Source organism: Anomalospiza imberbis, chromosome 2 (genome assembly GCF_031753505.1).
Source record: "Anomalospiza imberbis isolate Cuckoo-Finch-1a 21T00152 chromosome 2, ASM3175350v1, whole genome shotgun sequence".
NCBI classification, from domain to species: Eukaryota; Metazoa; Chordata; class Aves; order Passeriformes; family Viduidae; genus Anomalospiza; species Anomalospiza imberbis.
In genome coordinates this window covers 45,268,222-45,289,587 of record NC_089682.1, presented here as the reverse complement: position 1 = coordinate 45,289,587, position 21,366 = coordinate 45,268,222, and the positions used below count along the sequence as shown (strand labels likewise).

Below are 21,366 nucleotides of genomic sequence, written 5' to 3'. Positions count from 1 at the left end.
GAAAAAAAGGTTAAATAGCATTGTGAAAGTTTCCTCTCTGATTTAGAGTGAATTTTGATCAAAATGACAAGCCAGCTTAGAATTTCCCATGGAAGTTCCATGGCATAAAACCAGGAAGTTGTATTTTCAATACACAGAACTGCTTTAATATGGTTTTAGTGTGGTTTCTTTGTAGTAAGTATTCTAGATTTCCACAAGAAGAGATTTTTTTCATCCATGAGGAGAGATTTTAGCCATGCAAACTACATGTGATGTTTTCATTTTCCAAGCTCAATGAAACTACACTGTTTCATCACTCCCTTAAAATCTGAAATAGCAGATGAGGATTAATATAGAGATCATGAGGGTGGGGGGGACATCTGCATGTTTATATATTTGTATTTATATGTGTGTGTTTATATATAACTTTCTAGAATCTGGATTATGGGCATTTTAGATCTCACATACAAGAGCACAGAGTGACTCATCTTTCAAATAAGAGACAAGGCATATTCTCTACCATTCTAAGTAGAACATTAGTTCTTAATGGTGCATTGTCACCCTAGGTAGTCTGTGTAGCCCAGATACATTGTCTGTGAACCTGTCCACAGGTATCGAATGCATGCAAGTCCCCAGGTACTCAGGAAAACTATATAAAATAGTACTTCAACAACATTCTCCAGCATAAATGGGATTTTAAACTAACAACTATAAAATACTCAAAGACATGAGCACATCTGCTGGATGGTTACAATAGCTTGTAAGAAGGACAATGATCAATCTCAGTTGTAGGTAAAAACAGGTGTTTGAATCTGCTGAGAAGGGAGAGCTTTGGACTGAGTTTGATGGTGTTACAGTATGTGCTTAAAATAGTTGGTAGGTTTGCACCTTATTAGGTGTGTCTTTTTTGCTGCATTTGCCTGAACAGTGTGTGCCACGAGACTGTGGATTTAAGCTTCTTGCCAGCCAGTCCAGAGCTTTGGAGTACACAGTACCCATATTATTCCTAACTAGTCAGCATAGTTAATAAAATAAAATGTATTCAGATTTTGGTGCTGGGTTCTCTTGCTAGGAAGTCACTGGCCATTCTTCTCACTGCCTAAATGACAGTCACCAATGTCATCGATAGTATCCTGTTTGCCTTCAGAGGAAGACCAAAACAACAACAACAAAAAAAAAAAAAAAGGAAACAAGCCATCAAAACAAGTACAGATCACTGAAAATAGTGGAATTATTTCATGAGGCTTACACAGCCACTGGTGGCTGATCCAAGTTATTCTTGCGATGTTTTTTACTAAGATGACTACAGCCATAAACATGCAGTTTCCCCTGGCAAAACACACAGCAGAACTTCAAGTATTAGACCCAGAATTTTTTTAAGTTTGGTGATTGGTGCATTATTTAAGAAGAACAAGAGGTGCCAAGCTGGCCCAAAGATGTGTCAGCTTTTGTTCTTCTGCCATAGACAGTGTCAAAGCTAAGGCCTTGGGAACTTAATTAGCTGATAATAGAACCACTTTGATTTTTAATTTAGTCTGAAGGTTCCTGCCTAGGGTTGCAGTAATAGACAGCTAAGGATATAATGACTTAATACAGGGGGTCTGGGTGCATCTCCTCAGCCTGTGGTGCCTTTCCCTACCTCTGTGCTTGACCTAGACCATTCCTTGTGGCCCCTAGTCTACCATCACAAGAATTCATATTGCTACTTGGTGTACTGGATTTAGGTGTGAATCCTGCTGAAACTATTACCAAAAATCAGTAAAAATAAAAACTCCTTAACACTAGCATAGCATTAGGGAGCAAGCATTATTTATTCAGCCAGATGCATGAGGGGATATCTCCTCCAAAATTGTGCATGCCGAGTACAGAAAAACCTTCTGTTTAGATGAGTATGTATTTTACATACATATTCATAGGTTTTCACAGAAGAAACATATATATAATAGTGATTTCCTCAAAATGTTGTAACTGGGCTGGTTGCTTTACAGTTCTTCTTCCTGCAGAATAAGCATTTTGCATTTTCATAGGCTAGTGGTTTTTGAAGAATAAGCATTGTATTAACCCACCAGTTGTAAACAATTTTTAATCTGGCAACAGAAGTGCTTCTGCAAAAAGTGTCAGTATATGCAGAACTTTTAAGCAGAATCAGTTCACTCAATAATGACATTTAAAAGAAAATGGGTATGAAGTACAATATAGAGGTGAGACTTGAGGTGAACAAATGTTGATGATGCAGAAATTTGTCAAAACTCTGCAAACAGTAAATCTACTGCTTTCTGCATCAACAAGAAAATTATCAATTAATTTTTAATATTTTTTTTGCATTTTATGTTACATTCAACTGTAGAACCTCGTGCTCATTTATGGTAGGTGCCCCACTAGGGTATGCAAAGCCCAGTGAAGATTTGTCATTATTCATCACCAACTCTGGCAGTTTTGCCTCCAGCTATAGCCCTAAAGCCATGAGGCAGAAGTGCTGAAAAATAGTTGAGCACGTTGGAAGTCTGACCTGATCCAATGTAGCTGAGACTTCCAGAAAGGAAGAAGAGCTCGTTTAGTTCATGTCAGATGTTCAAGGGGTACCACCACCTTTTGGGGATTTTTGATCCATGCGGAAATGACCTAGTATATTACCTTAAGAGCTGGGGCAGGGCATGTTTCCTAAAGGTCACAGTAAAGACATTTTTGGCAATAAAAAGTCTATGTGGTGAGTCTTCTAATCCTTTTCCACTTCCACATCAGGGGGTCCTGTGTACATATGTATCTCAGGTCTCAGCGTTCCATGCAGAGAATCCTGTGGTTTCCATAGATGCTTGCAATACACCATATGAGTATGTGTGTAGTGCAATGCCCTGCTGAGCAGGAAATCTGTGCCAGGTGATTCAGTGCTTCACAAGGACTTCATAGCTCTGGATCACTTGTTAAAGCCATGTCACAAGCTTTAGGCCATGTGAGATCACCAGATCTGAAGTATGCGCATGGATAGTTTTAAAACCAAAACACTGGAACTCCCTATGTTTGTATTCCTACACAGAGTGAGATTCTAGTGTTCTGTTGTAGTTTCTTTCCTGCTTGAGAAAAAGCAGTCTCTGCCCCTGTAAGGAAACACCTTGCATTAAATATTCTTTCATTGTCCAAAACTTGAATTATGGATTTCTGCTGCCATAACGGGAAGATTTCTTAGTCAGACATGCTGGAGGAACTGATCTCCATTTCTACTTTATAGTGATATGTGTGGGACATTTCTCAGTGTTAGAAGAGGCACTGAAAGTGGACTGCCAATGTACCCAAGTGACTAGTACTGCTGTTTGTGGTATTTGTTAGGTATTTTCAAGATTGTTGTCCTATTAACAAATCTACTTGTAAAGTCTCATTCACATATTCAGTGAATACACACATGCTATGGAAAAACAAAAGCTATTCCCTTCTGGTTTTAGACATGATACTTAACTGGGAATATCTCTTGAAAAAAAAAAAAAATTAATTAATCCTTTTCTGTCTAGTCTTCCCTAGCCTGTTACCTGGACATGTCTTAGGGGCAAGAAAAGTTGAATTATCAGGAAAGGTAGCTAAATTTTCTGTCTTCAAAATTTTCTTCTTGTTATTAAACTTTATGGTCTTCTAGCCTTCATTTCACTAAAGCTTTACAGTTGACATTTCAGTTGTTTGGCCATTACCACAAGGTTGTGAGGATTACTCACTTTCCAGCATTTGTCTGCAGTTTCTTGCAACTTCATCTGAGAGTACTTGGCTTTGGGGACTTTGAGATATTTTCCTCATGAGTAAATTTTCAGCAATGGAGACACTAAGTTTAATTCTCTGGCAGGATATGGCTTCACATCTCTATTTCTCTCTGACATAACTTCTTCAAATAACCTTTGGTTTGCTTTCCTCAGACATTTTTGAATCTGTTGCTTCTCTTAAACTGAAGAGATTCTGAAATCTTTGGACTCCATATCTTAGTATTCATCTCTTGTGTAAATGTTAAATCAGTTTAGGCTTCATATTTGTCCATGAATCTAAGTCTTCTTAAAACTTCATCTTCACCCACAGTTCTTCCTGCTTTTTAAAGCTGTGCACGGAGCTTCTGGCACTTATTTTATCACTTCCATACCTTCTTCCCTGTGTCTCTCTCAATGCCTAGACAGGCTCTTTACCACTTCTGCTCATTCTTTAATCGGCTGCACAGTAAGGTCATCTTTCTATTCCTTCTCACTGCTTGGCTGCTTCAGGTAGGATGCACAAGCACAGCACCACAAGTGGGAATGGAGGGAAGGGGGACTTCATTTCTAGAATTCATATAATCTCAGAGTTAAAGACGGATGTCTTGGCTGGATGCTGGAGATCACTTCCTGTTTTGGCACTGTATTATTGTGCAGAGCAGGAAAGTACATAGGAATATATGTCTTAGCCTTCAGTGCTCTGCCATTACTGTGTATATTGTCAAGTTCCCTTCAGCTGCTGATCTTTTCTTTCTTTTTCTTTCTTTGTATTCAATTATGTGCCTGAAGGCATATATCCATTAGGTTTTACTAATTAATATTACTTGTAATAGACCTCACATTTTTGCAAATATCTGGCATGTAAGCAGAGAAACTTCAGAAAACTGGGCAGATGTCTCTTTTTTCTTACGGGTTTTCAGTCATTTGTGTGTTCTGGATGTGTATGTTCTGTACCTCAGCTCAGTGGTTCTTTTCCTCTGTTTTCTCCTCTGGTGGAATAGCAATAGTGACAGGGCAGGAACACTGAATTTTTTTTTCCTTAAGTTTTGCAGTCACGTCTGGGGATTGGTTACTCATAGAAACATAGAAATCTGAACACCTTTCTCAGGAACATTATCTACTGCCTACATCTACTATTTAATGGTGCATTCTGATGGTGTTCAGTTGAGAGGATCTTCCTTATAGTAGTCATAGTTGCCTTCAGAAGATAGCACCAAGGGCTTTTGGCTTGGGATACATCTCCAGTGCAAGAAATGAAAACATGTGTCATTCTAAATGGATGTTTTTTTGTTCTTTTTCTTTCCCTGTAGCCTCGTCACGTATTCAACATGCTGAAGAAGTATGTGCGTGCTGAGCAGAAAGACAGACAGCACACTCTCAAACACTTTGAACATGTCCGCATGGTAGACCCAAAGAAAGCTGCCCAAATCAGATCTCAGGTAATCCCCACTGATGTTTAGTGAGGTCGTGTTAGTTCATAACTATTGTGAAATTTCTGCCAACCTATTTTTTATAAAATGCCCAACTCCTTGCCATGGACAGCGTTAAATGCAATCAAAACCAATCTGTCTTCTATCAGAAGATTAAGGCAAAGTGATAGAGTAATGTAGGTACAATTTTTCTTCTGAGAAGAACTGAATACAGGCTTTTTGTCTGTCTGGACCATGAGTCATTAATGGGCATGTTCTGAGGAGCCTTCCAGAGCATTAATGCTGAGAGCCTTTGTTAGTGCTTTGGTAAATAATACCTCTGGAAAAAACATTAGTATTAGGTTTAGCAATAAAACATGGTTGTGCTTCTCTCAGCTGAAGTGGCAGAACCAGAAGTGGTGTAGCCATCTGACTGTGACCAACCTATCTATAGTCACTGCAGAGGCACTTGTCTATAAATGTGATTACTGTGATGCACTCGAGTTTAATGTGTTCTTTTAAAACAGACACTGTCATTCATGCCATTTAACTGCTGAATGTTACTGTAGTCCTCAATGCATATGTTTTGGAACATCTTTTATCTTGTCTTCATAAATCAAAGAGGGCAAGAAAGAAAGAAAACAGCCAAGATGGAATATGTAGTTGGCTTTCAAAACAGCAATTAAAATTGGAGTCACAATGGATAAGCTGTAAAAACAGTGTGATGGAATCTCTGGAATCTGCTGCTCTTCCCTCTGTAGGATTCAGTGGCAGGCACTGTTCCAGCCACAGTTTTTGAATTGACTGACATCACTAAAAGAAAAATCAAAACCATGTACCTCCCTGGATGGCAGATTAGATTTTCAAATATGTTTCAGCCAAATGAGTGCATTGAGATCATGCTGTCTTGAAATTGCTGGTGTGAGAAATGCACACTTCTAAAAGTCTTCTGCAGTGACTATTGTTTTTGCCTTGTCTTAAGCATCTGTCATGACTTTTTTTTTCCAAGTCTCATTGGATTATTTAATCAAAAAAATCAGTGAAATTTTGCAGAGTGCAGGTTGTGTGGCAGCACTAGTGAAGAATAGAAACTGACATATAAATACAAGAAGTGCAGTGTATTGTCTAACATGACATTGTAGGAATGAGTATTGATATAGCATCTCTGTGTCTAGAATTGGTCAAATGGTTGGGGAAATGTGGCCTGGGAGCTCTGTTTGTGAAATGTTTTTCAGTGGAAAATGAAAACAAAATATTTTGTTCAATAGCATAAATATTTAGATTTGAAGAAATCATACTGCTGTTTCATTAAAATTGCTGTCTGCAACTCATTTTATTTGTTAGGCCTAATTATTTTGTCAGTCTTCTAAGTCTTTTAAGATGCACCTCAATTTCTCCTTCTACTGAAGAAAGGTGATACTTTTGAAGAGTACCTTGGGGGAGCACATATCATATAATGTCATAACTCAACCCATAACAATGTGAGGGCACTTGAGGCAATAGAGCTGTAATCACATGAGAGGATGCAGTAATGCTTCTGGGTGGAAATATTTTTATTTGCAGCTGAAATGTTTGCAGTTTGTAAATGTTACCTTTTTTTTTTCTTTTTCTTGGAGAGGTGTTTCTTTTCTCAGTATTTGGATTAGGAAATAAACAAATAAATAAAACCAAACACCTAAAACATTTTGATGAAGCAATTGCTGTGCCACATTTGGTTTACACATTATGTGAAAATTTATGAGTATGGGCAAATGTAAATGTTGCTGAAAGAAGAATGAAGCTGTGGATTTATGCCACAATAGCTGCACGTGTGCATGTTCTGCCCCACAGCAAATGTAAACCCCTACTTTAAATTACTGCATTTCCATGAGATTTCAGGTGGCTATGGAATAGCATCTAGAATGGTATTTTAGCAGCTGTAGGAGATAGGTGAGTTTTGTAATGGGTTTGACAGTTTTGATACATAGAGCATATTGAAATTTTATACCTGCACAAGTGAAAACGGTCTGGCTTCCTATAATCTGTGAAATTTGTGATAATGTCAAACTATCCATAGTATTCCTCTCCTCCTAATACTTTTGTTTCCATAGGTTATGACACATCTACGTGTGATATATGAACGCATGAACCAGTCTCTCTCCTTCCTCTACAATGTGCCTGCTGTGGCAGAAGAGATCCAGGATGAAGTTGGTATGCAAACTACTAATGTAGAAAAAGACATATTTCTGTGATGAGAAATTACCACCAAAAGCAAAAATACATCATCTAACTTTTCCTATTGATATACTACCTCAGCTGAAAAATAGAAGAGTAAACCCAGCAACATTCTTAAATTTTGAATTAAATTATAATGAACCCTTGGAAGACAAATCCTCTATAACCCACACAGTGGCATCATCATACTGCTGTAAATGTCTTCCCTGAAATATGTTAATTGACATTTGGAGCCTTCCATGCTATAGGGATGCAGCAATTGACAATGCAATTTAGGCAAACCCTATCCTTTGGATATTTAGTTTACTGGTAAGTATTTACATGATATAGACCATTTTGAAATCCCACAGCTAAAAAACTGGTTGCAGATCCAAGCATCTGAGAAAAGTGTAGATATCAACTTGGCAGTATCGTAATGGTCATGCATTTTAGTTCTTGGTTAGTTATCAAATTGATATCTCTGCTCCTCCCATTTTTTTCCAGCATACAAGCTGGACTATGGATGAATCCAGTAGCAACAGACCTATGTTTGCCTCTTCTGTGAGAGCTGTAATGGCAGATAGCTGTGGGGGAGAATGGCCTTTTCTTCCATCCAGATTCCTGCCCTTGGCTGTGGCATTGCTGCAGCGTAGAGATCTCCAGTACAGCACTCACACTTTGCCGTTTGCTGCTACTGCATCAAGGCAACTGCACTCAGTTTTGGACATCACGTTGCTAATGTTTATCTTTAAGAAAAATAACACATGGTTAAATGTAAAGGTCAAGACAGTCATTTTTGGAGCAGCTTTTTTTACAGGTTGTGGTAGTAAGTGGCAGTTAACATATTAATTTCACTAGTAACCGGGTTCAGCTGAACAAAGTCATCATGATTTATTAAAGAAATATGGATATTGATCTAGTACCAATATCCAACTGTGACGGACAAAAACTCTCTAACAGCTTGAAGTTAGAAAGTGTATGTTTATTGTGACACTGGGCAGCATGTGGGATAGCTCCCAAATACACAGTGCACCTTTCAAATGCCTACAGAGTCCTTTTATCCATTCAAGTATTGGATACCCAAAATACAAATACATATTCATAATTTTGGTACATCCCATTCCTCACTTCATATGCTAATCATTTCAAAAGCTATTAAGCATGCGTAGTTTGTTCCTTGAAATGGGTCGGTGGTCCCTTTCATGGGGAGGGGTCCCAAAATTAGGAAGTAAATGAAGTCTCCTCATTCTGACCTTTCTACCTTTTCAATGCAAATATGACAAATGAACTCTTGGTAGAACTCCCATTCCGTGTTTTCAATTGGTTTCAGAACAGAGGAGGCCCACAATTGTCTTATGTTCCTAAAAGCTATTTGTCAGTTTCTATATTCTTCATTATAAGCCCAGCTAACTAAACATTGTGTTGACAAGCAATCAATTATTAGTTAACTACTAACTCTTAACTTCATCAAGGCCTACTCATTTATTTTAATTAACTCTACTAAGGCTTATCTCTAACTAAAATCTTAGCTCCTCTAAAATCTCTAAATTCCTTAAAGTTTATGTTTCAATCAATTTCTTCAAAACACGAGGGAGGGAGGCATGCCACTGCAGTAAGGATTAGGATGCATTTAAGACACAGGGAGGGATGGACAGGGAATAGTGGTGGATTCATTTGCCCAAAGTATGATTTGTGACAGAGATATGCTTCTGCTTGAGAGGGCTGGAGATGAGATCAAGAAATAGTGGAAGGGATTGGGAGGCAGCCAAAACTAGTTAGTAATTGTCCTTAACTATGTGTTTCTATGCTCCACAATTATAAGGCACAATCAACACTCTCAGTCTGTGGATGTAGAGTCCTTCAGGGAGGAACAACATCTTATTGATAATTTGAAAGCATATCATTTCTGTGGAAAGATGTCAGTACTGTGAGGTCTTTGAGATGCTCAGTTAGTTTACTTTTTGCACTGCTATCATTCCCTTGGGGTTTTTGCTTCAAATTTCAATTTCTTCTGTTCTTGGTAATGTTAATGCTTGTTGCTGAGGACATTCCTGTAAATTTTGTTCTCCTTTCTATGTACTGAAGTGGAACAAGAATTTCAGAATCTTTGAAGTGGCATGAGACCAAAAGTCTAGTAACTGCTGAGTGGTTTACAAGAATCTGACTCCTAATCTCCAACATAATACTAATTTTTAGGGGCAAAAAAGAGCCTAAAATTAGTAAGGTGTTATTTCCTAATAAGTTGAGAGCAGCTAAGAAATCACAAAGAAAATGTTTGATACGGTCTCTTGAGCAGTTTTTCCTTTCCTTGATTTTTTTTTTTCATTTTGTGGTTTAGACTGTGCTAAAAATCATTCAATGCATTGCAAAGTTTAAAGCAATTAAAACAAAGTTCTCATAATTGGGAGTTACTAAGCAGCACAAATTAAACTACTATCTTTTCTGGGTAAAATATCAGATCTAGATAAAATAGTTTTCCATAATGTAATGTCTTTCAGTATCAATGTTCTTCTTGTTGATAATATTGTCTGTATACTTTGTTTTACATATTGGTTTTAATGAAACTTTGTGGAGCTCATTCCCATGTGTTCAAGAAGACAGTATCCTTCTAGCTTTGAACCTTCTAGCTCTGATCAGCCTGTATCAAATTATCTTCTGAAATTACTGAATTTCTTAGTCTCTGTACTTCTCCTAAACCCATGGAAAAGGACATCTATTACAGTTGCAAAATCTGTGGAGAAGTAAACCTATAATAAAACTTCACTTTGTAGCATTCCCAAAAAATATTACAACTCACGTTAAAAAGACAGATGTTTGATTAAATACCTTTTGTTAGAACCATTGACTTAGAAATTCTGAGTCAGTAGAAAATCTGAAAAAAAATGAAGTAAGAACATCTCACACAGAGTGTCTGACTAATAAATTACATATAAGGAGACACGATTGACAATAGTCTTATTTAATTTTCTATCTCAATTATAGTTTTAGATTCTAGTTCCACTCTGTTGTAGAGTTCTTAATGAAAAGTTTTTACCTTGAGGAATGGATAATCTTTACTTTAGATAACTGCGCTCTGACAAAGGTAGTTTTTCCCTGAATCAAACAAGTAGCTCTATAAGCAGCAATACAAATGAGATCTAGTTTGCTATGAATTTGTCCCATGGGTTTAATTCTTCTTACATATAATGCGGTGCTGTTTTTCACTCAAATTTTCCTATTGCTAAAAATATTATGACCTATTTTTGCACAGTTAATCAGATAAATCACAGTCTAACTGTTGGACATTTGGAGTTTCCTTGAAACACAGACTATGTTTGAAGTTTCTACCTTTAAAGGCAGGCTTACAGCCAATTTTTTAATGTACAAAATCCACAATAAAAAATCCAGCTTCTATGCTTAAAACAGGCTTTTATACCTTTTCAGAGCAGCCTTTTCTTTTTATTTACTTAAGTCCAGCAAAGGTGATGGTAGGAATTTAGGATAAAATTTAACAGAGTTATAGTCCTTACCTGCAGGTGTCCATCACCAGCTGATGTCCACCAGCTTAACCATGGGTGTCATAGAAGCATATAGATAGTTGGAAGACTCACAGCACTCCAGAGGGTAGAAAACAGCACTTAAATTACGTGAGGGCTTTCATCCTAGGCATTTGGCCAATGTTTAATGTGCAAATGCCCCATAAGGGTTTCAGGCACTGTAATGTAGCAGCAAATTCCAGATGTGTGAGGAAGGATATTGCTGGCTGTCTCTTGTTCATGTTGGGGCAGAGGAAAGGGAGCCAGTCTGCGAGTTGCAGAAAGAGGTCACCTGACCATGGTTGTTCTGACAAAGCTTGGAAAAAGAATAAGCAGGTCATTTGGATAGGAGACTGGCATTCTGACTGCAACTGATTTCTCAAAGGACAGTGATGCAAATGTGCTAAAAACCAGGTCGCTCTTGGCAATTGATGTAGTTCTTGGTGATAAATGGAGTTTCTTATGAGCAGGAATATGCCCCATGAATAGCAGAGTGGCACAAAAAAAAATCTGAACAGATTATTTGCCTGACTAGGTATTTGTACTTACCTTTTCCCTCTGATAAATCTCATATACTATTTAACATCTATGGAAACCCAGAAAAAGCAATAGTAGGCTTTAAGAGAAATCAGCGATTCCTTTGAGCACGTCCTGCTTTAAATCCTTATTTGATTAGATTGCTTATCCATCTATGTAAAAGGCAATTTATTGCAGAGAGTGGCACAGCAGGCATAGCTTCTGAATCAGAAACTACGTCAGAGCTTTCTGCATCAGTCATGTGGGTCGGCAGTGATCTGAATTTTTAATTCTGCGTTTGCTACTTGTTTCCAAATTAATATCCTCAGCTTCAACTTTTCTAGCCCATCACTGAGGAAATATTAAGCACTGTAGTAATACCATAGCAGTATTGTACCAAAGCTCAGAAGCATTCAGTTATGAGCTTATTATTCAGTAATGAATTTTTTATTCTGTCCCACTCTGCCTGCCCTGTTGTTCTGCAGTATTTCCTGGATGCCACACGCACATTACTTGCCTAGAAGAGAAGGCAAACTCAGGCTGACCCCAAATCAGTGCCTGCTTTCAGATATATATAGTGTGCTGTGGGGCAGGTGCTATTTTAAACATTAGTGTGTTCCAACTTAGAATGACAAAATTTGAAACAGGAGACATTTGCCTCTCGACATTTGCCTTGCAAGTTCTTTTGAAGATTTTTGTAAGTGTTTTTAAAAGCAGCTGCAGACTCAAGAAGTCTGAAGACTTCCTTTTTTTTAACACTTCCTCTAATCATCAGGCCCAATACCTATCTGAGTGGAGGGCAAAGCTAACGCTTCCTCCTCTGGTTCTGGTTTTTCAGCATTTATTAGACTATTTTTTGATTCTTTGTTTCTAGCTTTTAATTTTGACCTGTAGTCAATCCACAGCCTTTCTGCATTTCTTGCCATGAATTACATTAGGATCTGTTTCAAATCATTCAAATCATTCTGTGGTATCTTTCTTAAGAGGTTTAATGGTATTAGTTTCTTGCTGCAGGCTGACAGATCAAAACCACAGCCAGAGTGGTCTGGGGACTGATACTGCAAAACCAAAATATGCTCTTGGAGGCTTTGCAAAAGCAAATTCTGTGTCTTGTCTTGTTTGGTGCTATTCCTCCTGTGATTGTTTTCTTGATCCTCTCCATTAAAATGCTGGTTTGAATATGTAACTAGTAATGTCTGTAAGACTGCAATGGGATTCTCAGTGTCTTTTTTTTCTGTAACTCTTCCTTGTCGTTCTGTCTTAAAATTTATCTGATGGGAAGAATTCCACTTTCAAAAATGTTACAAATGTTGAAGCAATACTTAGGATTTCTGAACCTTTATTTGAAGCTCAGTTGTGCTATCAAGGTATCAGAATAATAAAGGATAGCTGACTTACACTGACTGTGTCAAAAGCTTGTTTAAAGGTTTACAAGAGTATTGTAATGGGATCATACATTGGTGTAGCTCATATCAAATAAGAACAATAATTACCTCAAAAAACTAATTTTGAGTGTGTTAAACTAGAAAATTCTTGAAATTCCATTTTGTTTGTAGATGTGGCAACTCTAGGTTGCTTAATAGGAACCAGTTCTAGTCTTCCTCTAAAACTATAGGCAAAAATACTGGTAGCATCTGATTGATGCTACAATGTCATGCATCAGAGTGCTTATAATGCCTTTTCTTTTTTTTTTCCTGGTAAAGTAAAACAGTGTTGTTGAGGCATGGGTAAATGAATTAGCACTCCACCATTTATCTGCACTGAGACAGACCATGTTCAGTGAACTGGCATAGAGAAAAATAATGAATGAATAGTCACCAGTGGTGCTCATCATCAGGGCAGTTGCATTTTGCACTCATTGACGAATGTGCTTCATCCAGACAATGTAAATAGAGTGAGCATTTGCAGTAGTTGCAAAAACCCACAGCTGGGGAAAGTTGGACAATTTCTGTTCAGTTTTTTACTTTCTCCCATTCTGGAGATCAACGGAATTGTCACTTTTAAATTGCCCCAGGCACTTGGCTAGTACTGTGTAGGGGAGTGTTCAATATTGGATGCAAAGAAACATCATCTCTGCAAAGCAGAAGTATTGAATTTACACCCTCATCTCTTTGAAGCTAGCACATTTTTCTGTGACAGCAAGTATTCCGTTGAGATTTGTTGATATCTACACCACAGAGAAACTTCTCAGCAAACTTTAAACAGTTTGTGAAAGTAGGACAATAGTATGTAGGTCTTTCCAAAGGTTCTGTAAAACCTGACTTCTTGTTTTAAATGGCCTGTTTGTTGTGTCTGGACTGTACCATACAGGCCCATGTTCCTGCCCTTCTGCTTTGTGCTCATAAGTGTAATGCAACTGGAACAAGCAGTCAAAAGCAGCCTTCAGAGAATGTGTATTTGCACAGGTATGCTGAAGTGACTTCCAGCACTAACTGCGCCTGTGCTTTCTCCCCATAATTGGTTTCACATATTTATGTGTATCCAGTAACCTCAGCTTTCCAAGAAAAATTTGAATTTTCTGTGAAGTGGTTATTTACCTTTAATATTCTCCCTTGAAGGCCTATAGCATTCAGTCAAAAAGATGATTTGTTAGGATTCTAGCAAAATATATGTTGTTGTGTCAGGGGTTAAAAATGGCAGAGTCCTTCCACAAAAGAAAATGAATTCTGTGTTAAATTTTCCACAGCAACATTGAGATAGATTTTGTATGCTTAAATATTGTCATATGGCCCAGGTGGAGTGCCTGATGAGCAACTAAGACCTTTTCCACCCAAGGACATTGGTTTTTAAAGCATTTGACTAATTCATATACATATATATACACACACACTCTGAAGCTTTTTTTTTTCCAAGTGTTTTTTTTTTTCTTTAATCATCACAAGCCTATGGTCTTTACTAAGCTATCCATTTTGCCACTTCGTTATTGCTATAAAATATTCTTAGAATTATTTAAATACTATAAATAATAAGATGCCATTTGTTGGAGCAAGGGGATGTATGAGGTTTATGTAGGGAATCAGCCAGTGTCACAAAAGCACAGAATGCCTGAGGTTGGACGGAACCTCTGGAGGACTGAGGACATCTGCTCCATTCCTTCTGCTAAAGCAAGGCCACCCAGAGCCAATTGCCAGTGTTTGGTCACCCTCACAGTGAAAAAGCCTCTTTAAGAGACTCAGCTCTGTCTGCTAGTAAGATATGTCCTTTGCTTCAGTGTAGGAGAGAGGGAAAAAAATCCTGGAAATAAATCCAACATTTTCTTTCTCTAAGCATCTCTTATTTTTTGTCAAGATTATTTAGCTGTCAAAGAAAATTAGGTGGAGAATTGTAGATGATTAAAATAGATATAAATGCGTATCACTGACACTGATGTTCTGAAGTGCTTTCATTAGCAATGTACTATATCCTCCCCATCTTTTCTAGCTAAATGGGCTATTGTGTGCTATCATGGACACTAATGTTCTCCAGAAAAGACATGAATCCTGATTTTTGTGTGCACAAGCTGCCTTTCCGTCTCATAATTATTGTGAACATGACTTCAGTCAGTAAAAGAGCCAGCTTCCTCCAGGGCGCACAGATACTGGGAAAAGGATAAATGACTTCAGGTGGCTTTTTAAAGCCTGAACCAGCATGTTCTTTTTAAAGACTTTTTTTAAGTCTGCTTTTAGTCTTATGAAGCAGAATGGCTTCTCAGCCTTTCTCATTAGTATTTCCTGATAATTGCTTCTAGTGTTATGCTTTAAGGAGCTCATATGTTAGTTCATCACATACCAAATTTAAAATGTCATTGTTTTGGGGTTTTTTTTTGGATAGATAACCAAAGTCTGAAAATATCTTCCAGTTGTCCAGCTTTCAAATATGATCTGAGAGCAGGTGACTTTCCAAATGCATAGCTCTAGTCAGAGGGGAGGCTCTGTCTCTGTAAAATGTTGCCTGCGTACAGAAATCTCATTATACTGAGCTATTGGAGATTTTTTTGATACACTGAATATATGTGTAATTTTTTTCATAAATATGTCATCTTACATCAAGTTCATTATGTCAATGTCCACGAGTATTGAAGCAGCCCAAAATTGTGGGATCACAGACATTCCAATATCTGTTGCTTCATTTGTGCTGTTGAATGATGGATTTTCTTTTCTTAGTTAACATGTTTTGGAAGCACAGTTGTGTCATTCTGTGTGATTCACTCTAAGATCAGATTCCCAGTAGGAGGACTTGGACTGTGAAAGAAACAAAGGAATCATCCCAATTCTTACCTGCTGGCAAATTGCAAGTCTCCATTGGCAACCAGTTACAGACTGGTTATATTAGCACATGGTAATATAGTTTTATATGTAATATGTTACAGAGGTAGTGTGTCAGTCTCTGGAATTGTTATCCAAAGGGATTTAAACACTAAAGTCTGAACTGGATCACTGTAGGCAGGTATCCTGAGGGGGATAGCAAAATAAGCCTCTAATGCCAATGGTGTACTAAATTTTGTTTGAAGCATAGCTTGCTTTCCAGAAGTGCAGAAGGAAAATTCACAGCTGTTTGTTATGGCCAAGAGTATCTGTGGTGTTCTTTGTCAAGTTGTTACTGTTAGGATAAAAAAGGAAAAAATTACAGAAGATATGTGATTTTACAGAATGGCTGGGTTGATAGAGATGTTGCAGTAATGTTCTGTCAGTTTCCCAAGTACATGGGATTGCAAATGATCTTTCATCAATGCAGCTTCCTCCTGCCTGTGATTCTCATATACCCAACTTCACTGAAAAATGCATTTTTCTGAATAGTGATGACTGGGCAGGGTTCCGGTTCTTGCTCTGTTCTGCTTCCTCCTTTTAGATCATGCATATGAAAAACAGCATAAAAGGCATCAGAACTGGCCACATCCCACTTCATAGATATATTTGGTAAATTTAATAAATGCATCTCTTTAGATTACTCTGGCAACCCACGATATATCTGGCCTATCAAACACTAAAACTGCAGTTAATAAATAGACAAAATACTTATTATCTGGAGCAAGCACTGCACAATTCAGTTCTGTAAATTTGGAGTTAAATTAAAAAATATTCTCTTTTAACTAAGGGTAGCAACTGCAGATGCCTATTTTGAGCGTACCTAGAAACAGAGGCCAGACGAAGTTAAAAGGATAAAAGCAGATATATATACATAATGATCGGCCTTCAGGTACATTAAGGGCAGACGAAGCTTCCCCAAGGGGCTGCACCCAAAATGGATGATGGTCACGAGTTTTTCAGACAGATATAAGTTTGGTCTATTAACATATCACGTGTTAAACCTCCAATTACAGATTCAGGTAATGAAGTCATATTCCCCCACTTTGCTCCCCTCTCCCCCGATTCACTTTTGTTTATACTTTTTGGGGCCTGAGGCAGATGGTGTCCTTGGATCTCAGGCCTAGAAGGATTGCTTTGACCAAAATATGAAGAGAATTAACTAACACTCTATATGGAATTCAGAGTTATACACTAATGAAGTACAGGATATGAAAAATATAAAAGTTAAAGTCTTACAGCATCAGTGCAACAAGTTAATGTTCAGATTTTTATATTTTTTGTGGATTATCGAGTGCTTCCAAGATGATACATCAAAAGTTGTTGTGGTATTCACAATCTGACCTTGAGAAGTGTTTGTAGAAAATGATAGGTAACTGACTTTTTTCACGTGTCAGAAAGTGTAGTTTTAGGTCCTACTCCAGTTTTAAATTGTATTGTGTATTGTAAGTTTGGCAAGTAAATATAATTACTTTTATCAGTAAATAAGACGAACAAATAATTTATAAATAAAGTAGAGAATTTATTCTCAGAATATTAGACAATAAAATTCTGTAACAATATTTCATATAAATGTTTTTTGCCGAGTAGTTTCACTTATAAGCTTTATCAGGTACTTAAGAGGGAAAGGTACTTGGCTTTTTCTACTTTACATAAGCCTAATGAGGAGTAATGATTGCTGATTCGTCTGACTGTAATATCAGTGATGATTGGTCGGACTGTTTATTTGTTTTAATTTAGACTCTTCAGCCTATTTTAAAGTACTTGATGATATGTTAATTCGGAATTAAATGTGGACATAAATTTAAACTTGGAGAGTTTGTCACAGTGCCTTCTGTGGATCAGGATGATGATATACAATATATGTTCTGGATTATGGTATAATTTCTATTCAAATTTTTCCCCAAGTATTTTTAATATCATTTTGTCTACCTTCATATTCGATTGTTTCCATGTCTTACTTGGAGAGGACCTGTCTAATTTAACCAAATTGAATGAGGAGGGGATGAGAGGAAGGGAAAGAGACAATAGAAATTGACAAAAAGGCATGTTGTGAAAGGGAAGACCAGGGTCTTTAATTTCTGTTAAATAACTCTCAGAGATGACACAAGCTTCAATACTCTCTGCTTTGAAGTGAGGATGAAATGCAGTTATTAATCAGATGACTGGCTGTTAGATACCAAAAAAATTATTAATGTGCACTTAGCTATAGCCATATGTTGAGACTTAATTTTAGTTAATAGATAGTTTGTGTAGTTGTCAGATAACTATGGGTCTGTAGTAATTAAAGTTTCTTTCACTGAAGGCAAAGAGTGTCATACCAGGCTTCTAGGAAAATTAGACAAAATTTCAGACCATGAGTTTCATAGCAGGCTGATTAAGTGGTGTAAAAATTGTCATGAAGCTTTGCTCAGAGTGCTCACTAATTGCATTGCCACGTACAAAACTAAATTTGCATTGAAGTCCTTCTCTAAGGAAAAGACACTAAGCTCATTTTGAAATCAGTCATTACTTGGTGGTAAGTGTTTTCCTGAATTGGATTATCCAAGCTTTAAAGACTCTTCTGTACCAGAAAACCAGTGATTTACCTGCACAAGGACAATGTCTCTGTATATTAGTTGAACATCTTTGGGGTTTTAATGATATAAGAAAAAATGTCTACAAGGTAGATTTAACTGAAACATTATTCCATGTACCAGCTGACAGGAGGAAACTTACTTGGGTTGTTTTTATGATGTGATTCAGGAAACAGTAAAATCTACATGTGCTGAAACAGAAGGAGCAAGAAATGGGAAAGAAATGGAAGTGCTAAAATTATTTTTTTTTTTTTTATTTAGTAGAAGCATGTTCTTTTTAGCATGGTTCTAATTATTGCAGCTATTCTCAAGTTCAAATATGTATTTTTTCTAAAGTTAGGTTTTCTTTTTTTGTCTAAAGTTAGGTTTTCTTTTTTTCTGAATTTAGGTTTTCTTAGCCATCAAGGTGTTGTCTAAGGCTATGGGATGCTTATTCTCTTATTAAATTCTAGAAAAAATATTTTACGTCAACTGTTTCATGATATCTTTAATGTTCATTTTCTGAGAATTTGAAAAGGGCAAACTCTTTTCAACTTATTGATCAAGGTTTTCATACACATAGGAAATTTATGAAATGTGGAGGGTTTTGGCTGCTACTTGCTCTTACCTAGTGGTGGTATCGCTGAAGGACAGGAAATAAGAACTATGAAAGCTTTTTTCCATGGTTCTTGCTCTTTCTGTCTCCCTTTAACCATGAGGGAGAGACACATTGCACTGAAAGAGTTTCCAGACAAAAAGACCTGTGGCATCATTTCACAGGCTGTGGAGGAGGTGAGAGGAAAACTTAGATCTGGCGGTGTGGTCACATTTCTCTGTCAGTATGGATCTGAGCACTGAAGGTTGGGCTCATTTCCAGTATTTCACAGGAATGATCTACCATATCACTCCTCTTTCATCATCCTCAAAGCATGCAGGCAACAAAGGCACTTCTCCACCCTCCAGCAGGCAGTTCACTTTCAGTAGCATTCTCATGAGTCTCACATTATATTTGATTTGTACTATACAAATGAATTAGTTCAGCTCTGAATACCACAGAACTGTGTTTTGCAGCTTGATAATGTTATAATTACAACTTGTGGCAGTATGCAACATCATGATCATACAGTGTTTGATTCAGCAAAACACCTAAAAATAACAAAATACTTGAAATTCAGTGGAGCTTCACTCTTTGTGGTAAGGCACAGGAGGTCTTGTTTTCATATTTACCAATTTGGGAGAGTTTTGATTCATACAGCTGACAAGATACTAACTCAAAGCTCCAACCTGACTGCATTACATCAGTGCAACTGCTTTAGAAGATGACATTGAATTAGCCCATAAAGTAAGCATACAATTGAAAGCTGGAGTTAAACATGTTACCTCTTGCCACATGTGCTGTAATAAATTATTGTGTTGGTGTTCTTAGTGAATCCTAATTGTGACATACAACATGTGCATAATTTAAGCTGCCTTCAGACTGGATTAAGGCAGTATGTGTGCCAGTACAAATGAAGCTGTTGCTGTGACTCAATTGCTCTGTAATTTCTGCTGTTAAGAAGAATAGGGAGGTTGCTGCCACTTACTAGTTTTGTCATTTTGAAATCACATGCTCAAAAGCAAGTAACTTTGGGAAAAACACATGTTCAGTTCACAGTGAATGGTCACTGATGATAAGTGAGGCAATAAGACTCTGCATTTGTATGAGTTAATTTGAGCTGATTCCAAGCCCATCTCTGTTAGATCAAATATATATTCTACTTTGTAAATGGCATTTTACAAAGGAAGTTTGATGTTGGGTCAAAACTATGGCATATAATTTGATGGTATTTTAACAAGTCCAAATTAGAGGTGTTTTGGGTACACTTCATTTCTAATCTGGTTTAAGAAGTTGTTTCTAGAACTCCACCACAATTACAATTGCCAATTTTAAGGCTGCTTTTCAACTAAATTCAATAGTTTTGGCACATAATAGTGATTACAGAGCTTTTCATCTAGTAGGTGGCTCCTTGAAAACACAACAAACAAATGTTATAATTATTTTTGGAAATTTTAAACAAACTATGAACAAAATAAAAATTATGGTTTGAAAGATAGCTAATGGGTTGTTGGCACTCCAGGACAGCAAGAGAAGCTGTTCCATATGAAATTATTGTCATTATAGCTGTGCCAATTTAGGTCTGGGAAGTATGTCCCAGAGTTCAAGATTGGAAACAATGTTGTGTGACTGTAAAATTAGGTAAGTTTTTAACATCACATGGGTTTTGCCACTTCAAGACTCCCATCAACTTTGTTGGGATTTGTTATGATATTTTTTCTAGCACAGTGCTATTTGAAAAGATTTGCAAATAGAACTGTGGTCTTGGGGCATTGTATCTACCAGAAGATTCTGTAGTAAATTTTATTTCTTCAGCTCTTTCCTTGCTTTTGGCTCCATTTGCCTCTTTGTAGGATGAGAGAATAGTCCTGAAAGTAGTTTGGACTGGTATTACACTTTTATCCAGTTCCCCAAACATATTTCACTTCAATTTTTCTAGATGCTGTTGTTGAGGAGTATTGACCCATGAGGAGGCGTGCAGTGAGTCCAAGAATCAGTGAAACTTGCTTAGGTGTTATGAGAAGTCCAAGAAGCATCTTATTAAAATACTAGAAGTGAGCCTGTCTCTCATCCTGAGAAAGAAAACGTTTAGGTGCCTGAAGGAGAATTTTGAGTGTCTGGAGGAAAAGCAGCCATTGTGTGCCCTCACACCAAATTCAGAGCTAGTGGGAGGTCCGAGGTCCCAACTGGGTTTGGTCTTTTCCTAAGGTCATGGTTGCTTTTGAGCACATGCGAGAGCTGACACATGCACATTCTGAGAGGGACAGAAAGATTTGCCATCCTCTTTATATTTCTCAATGGCCAGGTTAGCAGATGCTACAAGGAGATAATAAGCCAAGCAAAAAACATTTATTATAGAAAGATTCTCAGAGTGTTTTTGTCCTGTTGGTTTGATGTGAGATGAAATTTTGAGGAGCAACCTAGGATCTATTTTCAGCATCTAATGATAAGATATTCATAGTACAAATAAAACCCCTGAAACAGTCTTGAATGCACATCCTAGCCTCTAGCTGTGCCTGTACTCCCTGCTTATTTAGGGATTTGTCTTTTGCACAGTGGGGGAATTGAGTTGGCAGCTGCAGGTGGAGGAAGTACTGTG

The 21,366-nt window shown here is 37.3% G+C and overlaps 1 protein-coding gene across 4 annotated transcripts in view; it reads left to right on the top strand.

Annotated features, from left to right (window-relative positions):
- APP (amyloid beta precursor protein) overlaps positions 1 to 21,366 on the top strand; it is a 233,854-nt gene that overhangs the window by 177,374 nt on the left and 35,114 nt on the right. For all 4 annotated transcript variants that reach the window (XM_068180683.1, XM_068180685.1, XM_068180684.1 and 1 more), the window contains 2 exons: positions 5,012 to 5,140; positions 7,201 to 7,300. In XM_068180683.1, the coding sequence (XP_068036784.1) occupies positions 5,012 to 5,140; positions 7,201 to 7,300 (229 nt within the window). The remainder of the gene's footprint in view (positions 1 to 5,011; positions 5,141 to 7,200; positions 7,301 to 21,366) is intronic.